Genomic DNA, 5,291 nt, shown 5'->3' on the forward strand with positions numbered 1-5,291 from the left:
CGAGACTTTGACAGAAACAAACGATTTTGCAGCGTGAATATATTTGACATTAAAGGCGTGCATTAGTCGGATGGAAAATGATGAACTGCCAACAGAAAAGTTCTATCTGGTGAATTCGAGCTGTGACCTGTGTCTATTCTGAAATTCGCCCCCCACCACCTCCCCCTAATTATTCCGATCACAATGCTGCGGCACTTACAGAATATACCTACAATTTAAATCAAATTGCTGGAACCGGAGCCCTGAGAGCTGGAGTTCTCTGGCGCAAGAAACAGCGCTATTTTCCGGATTGTTGCTTGCAATTTTTTTTTTGCCGCCTGGAAAAGCGAGGGATAAATGCAAAACGCTTTCCAGAGCAATTTGTTAAATAGCATTTTCAAGTACGCGGAATATCAGGCTACTTGGAGGTCCTTTGTATGTAAATCGAGTCTAAAAAAAAGAGCCCTCCCCATCTTTGTAATTAATTGACACGTTACACCACTCATCATGGGCTGAAGCACCAATGGTGGAGACTCAGATATCTCTTCCCCCCCCCCACCCCCCTCACCCCCCACTCCCAAACAACCCCCACCCCCCCACAATTTCACATCGGCAAACATAGTCTTCATCCACTTGACTCCCAGGACCCGCCCACACGTGTTCAACCTTTGCCACTTTTTTTTAAATGCTCTCTGCAGGTTCATGTATTGTGACCAACCTTATATGACTTGATCAGTATTAGCAATGGCTCATTCGTTCGACATCACGGTGTGCACGAACTAAGATTTGATCCGAGCAAAGCTTTGATAATTTTGCTGGACTTACAGAATTATGATATTTTTCGGTGGGGAGTGGGAGGTCACATGCTAAATATTTACACTAAATGGTGCAATTCAACAGGAGCTGAGAGCCACCAGCACTGAGCTGAGCCGCCTCCTCTACGCTTTTTTTGTGTCTGTGTGAGTGTGTTTCTTTTTCTCAACAGCCGATTGAAGGGTGGGGGGGGAACAAAAAACTGGTGCTGCAACTTTTCCTGCATAAATTTGGCCAGAATATGTCGTTGACCAACACAAAGACGGGCTTTTCAGTAAAGGACATCTTGGACCTCCCTGACACCAACGATGAGGACGGCTCGGCGGCGGAAGCGACGGAGGAAGACGGGGAGGCTTCGGAAACGGCCAAAACTTCGGGGTTTGCGAGGCAAAGTCCACTGGAAACTGTGCAGAGGCTCCCTCTGAAGAACCCCTTTTACGACAGCGCCGATAACCCGTACACCCGGTGGCTGGCGACAACCGAGAGCATCCAGTATTCGTGTAAGTGTTTGAACATTCTTCCAATGGAACAATGTGTGATAATTCACTTCGCATGCTTAGTTCAGACAGGAAAAAATAACTTACAATAATTAAATATAGAGAAATAAATAAATGCAAATAGTAGTGCTTTTAATAGGAGGCTATGACTGAGTATAGGACCGTGTGATTTTCTATAAAAGTGGAACTGCAATCACTGTGTTATAGAGATTGCAATCAATCTAAAAGTTGGAATTTAGAACTACTGTGCATTTGTTGCGTGAAAGATTTGGAGAGCAAGAGGGTTTTTTTTCCAAACACGAATTTCCTGCAGTTTGGAGAAATGTGATCGAAATCTCGCATGGCTGTTAAAATGATCATTAAAAAATGCGAGTTTTACGAATGATTTCCGCTTGTGTTCTGTTTCTCCCCCGCCCCCCTCCCTGTGCAGTACACGGGATTTCAACCAGCGGCTCCCAACAACAGAACTCCTCCAGTAAATCCTCGGAGCCTTCGGCCGACGAGTCCCAGGACAACGCCACCGAGACCTCGAGCAACGGCAGCGAGTCGGGCAAGAAGAGGAAAAGGAGAGTGCTCTTCTCCAAAGCCCAGACTTACGAACTGGAGAGGCGCTTCAGGCAGCAGAGGTACCTGTCGGCGCCCGAGAGGGAGCACCTCGCCAGCCTCATCAGGCTGACGCCCACCCAGGTCAAGATCTGGTTCCAGAACCACAGGTATAAGATGAAGAGGGCCAGGGCCGAGAAAGGTATGGACGTGAACCCGCTCCCCTCGCCCAGAAGGGTGGCCGTGCCCGTGCTGGTAAGGGACGGCAAACCGTGTCACGCCAGTCTGGTGACGAACGCTCTCAAAAGCCAGGACTTGGCCGCGGCCACTTTCCAGACTAGCATCGCCTTCCCAGCCTACACCACACAGTCTCTGCAACACATGCAGTATAACTCCCATTTCAGCTCTGCCAGCAACCCCCAGTATCACACACACCCGTTGGTGCAGAGCCAGCAATGGACTTGGTGAATCGTTGGAGAAGGACTGCTTGAGAACTGGGCAATATAAATATATATCTATATATATATATATATATATATGTATGTGTGTGCATGTGTGTGTATATATATATATATATGGTATAACATACATATATACACGCACCAACATACATTTGGAACTGTGATTCAGCTGAGCTTTTCTGTCGCTATCTGTTTACAAAATATATATTGACTATGAAACCGGTCCTCTGCGTATTTAGAACCGCGAATTCAACGCTCTTGTGACTTGTAAAGTATGTCTGTGTGTTGTAGGAATGTTTTCTCGTCACTTATATTCGTGTATAAAAGGCAAGCGAGCACAAAAAAATGACACTTTTAAAATCGTGGAGAAAATTTTATTTCACCTTCCCATTTTTATATGAAACTTGAAATATTTATGAGCTCTTTGTAATTAATACGCGCGTGGTTTAGTGGGGATTATTTTTTTTTGGAAGAGGGTGCGGATGGGTGGGTGGCTGGGGGTTATTTTTCAGCCCTTGCTGTTTGCCAGAATTAGACTGTAGGGCGTTTGTCGAATGCACGCAATTTCCCGATGTAATGTAGACCATGTCAAACACTGGAGGAGTCGATGCTTCCGAGAATAACGGTGTAACGACAGAAAAAAAGCGCCTTGATGAGAGATTTTCCGAGTTTTTTTATATTAAGAATTTTAATAAAATGTTGTGTCTCAAAAACAAATATGGTATGTTTCCCTTGATCGTGTTAACCAGTGTTGTGGGGAAAGAAATGTTTTTGACATTTGCCAAGATTTGAGGGGGGGTGGGGTGGGGTGGGGGTGTTGAAGCTGATCCTGTTATTATTAATAATGATGATCATTAACGCCACCTCCTTTGCTTTATTGTATTTTTGTAATATAGCCCATTTATTTTCTCCAAATAATTCCCAGCCGTACCAAATTTCGCAATAATCTAAAGTAGGAAACTATTTATTCAAACCTATGAGCAAAACACACAGAAAGAGAGAGAGAGAGCAGGGGGGTGCTCAGTCTTTGCTGGCTTTGAAATTGTGAAGTCGCTATTTTTAGAAAGCGAATTCCAACCGGTCGGAAGGAAATTGTACCTCGATGTCACAATCCGGCGGCTTTGCTGCTTCTCAAGGGCCGTGCAGGGTAAATCACTGTTGAAATAAAATGAACGCACTCACTTAAAGTTAGAGTGCTTCTTCAGCTGAGGGGCTTTTGATGCCAATACAGTCTCAATGGGCTGACTTTGATGTCGCTGATTTGCACGGTCTAGTCCAAGAACCTACCCCAGTAACTTCTTAAATATGGGCTTCAGTGGCAGGTAAAGAGGCAACTGGCTTTCAAAGACACTCGCTTGTTTGTTTATTTTTTATAATTGGAAAGATCAATTCTAGCACACGCGTTCTAAAAAAAAAAGGAGTCCCATCAACCAACGGGTTTCCTCGCTAACGATAGCCTTTGGAAATATACTGACCCCAGTGGGTCGTCAGAGAGTTTAATAGCCATCGGTTAAATAATTTAGAAACAGAGCCGGCAAATCAGTAATGGACATGCGAGTTATTTGTAACGGATTTACCAGTATATCTCGCTTATTTTCCCATTTTGTTATATTATCGACGTTAAAGGCCAGCTCCTAATATTCTCGACCTGGCGGTCTGCAAACGAATGTGAGAATGTTGTGGCGAATAAATATTACCCATCCCGTTGCATTCGAAGTGAATTCTTTCCTCGAAGCCACAGAATGCGTGGAGGTTAAACCTTGAGTCAATAACACAGATGAAAAAACTGCAACAATTTGATGCAAGTTTGCGAAGGGCTTTTGGGCAGCCCTTGGGGATGTGGCGGATCAAAGCACGTAAAACAAACGCGACAAGTCCCAACTGAATCTCCTGCAAACCTATTGGCGATTATCAGATTTAATTCAATATCTACAGCAAATACCACAATCTGGGCGCAATCTCGAGCGCATAGCAATTGACACAGCTGACAAATCCCGTTAAAACCGCCGTTCTCCCATTCGTGGCAAGTATTGCTGGGAACGAAACACAAACTCTTGCTTAACCGGCGTTGTAAACAATTTGCCGAGTCTGTTATCTGCCCCTCTGCTCCAGCCTCAGCGTGCAAGACAACCCCGCCATTACCTTTCCAACTTCTTTCATTTCAGTATAGGATGAATGTGAGTGGGGTGTTTAAAACCAACTAGTCTCCCGGACCACTCCAACCCCTATTGCAGCTAGAATGACATTTGAAGGAAATGGTTCGCAGAAATGTACAATTGGCTTCAATAATAATTTGGAACAAATAATGAACTGGGTGCTTTAATTGGTATGTCCTTGCGGAAGATAGAGCAATATTGGTAGTTCCCTGGATTAACATAGCACTGACATTCAGAAACTATTGAAGATTTGCCCCTTTTCTCAAACAAACCTGGATTAAAAGGGATTAAAAGAAGGAAAATGTTAATGCGTTTAGTGTGGCAAGCTATTGTAAGAGTAAATAATGTAATCGCTCGCACTTTAGTAACTCAAAAGCAGAATCGGGAGTAGTGAGATCTCTTTTGGGAACCCATCAAGTCAATAAAATGCATCGGATCCTGTGTGGCCCCCAAGTCCCCAGGCCCAATATTTCACAATGACATGGCAGGTTTGTGTAGTCTATCTTTGCACAATATACAGTAGGAAGACAAAACAGCACAAAGGGTGCGAGTTGGTAGTTAAGGATGTTAGAGGCGTGCATATTAACGAGGCAGAAATTGGGTTTCGGTGCTATTCAGCTACTATCACAGACCAGTGCATCCCCAGATTGAGGGAGAGGTATGGAGGCGTTTTGTTGTGGCTGTCAGTTGGTGCCATTGTGACTCTTGTTGTACATGCTGTATTCCATATGTGCAGCTGGGCCCAGGGAGGGGAGAAAGGAAACCTCACAAAACCCAAATTGTGTCGAGCTTTCAAAAACAGCATTGTTGTCTCTGAAAGGAAGACAAATTAAAAATTCGTG

At 44.3% G+C, this 5,291-nt stretch overlaps 1 protein-coding gene across 3 annotated transcripts; it reads left to right on the forward strand.

Annotated features, from left to right (window-relative positions):
• Positions 1-1,033: 1,033 nt before the first annotated feature.
• LOC139272706 (homeobox protein Nkx-2.2a-like) lies at positions 1,034-2,300 on the forward strand. 3 transcript variants are annotated; one of them, XM_070888794.1, is made up of 2 exons: positions 1,034-1,298; positions 1,720-2,300. In XM_070888794.1, exons 1-2 carry the CDS (start codon positions 1,034-1,036, stop codon positions 2,298-2,300), a joined length of 846 nt encoding a protein of 281 aa, XP_070744895.1. The 3 variants fall into 3 exon arrangements, with proteins under 3 accessions (XP_070744895.1, XP_070744894.1, XP_070744896.1); XM_070888793.1 differs by having other exon boundaries at positions 1,034-1,292; positions 1,663-2,300; XM_070888795.1 differs by having other exon boundaries at positions 1,034-1,292.
• The last annotated feature ends 2,991 nt before the right edge of the window (positions 2,301-5,291 follow it).

The sequence above is a fragment of the Pristiophorus japonicus genome, chromosome 9 (assembly GCF_044704955.1).
Source record: "Pristiophorus japonicus isolate sPriJap1 chromosome 9, sPriJap1.hap1, whole genome shotgun sequence".
Lineage (NCBI taxonomy): Eukaryota > Metazoa > Chordata > Chondrichthyes > Pristiophoridae > Pristiophorus > Pristiophorus japonicus.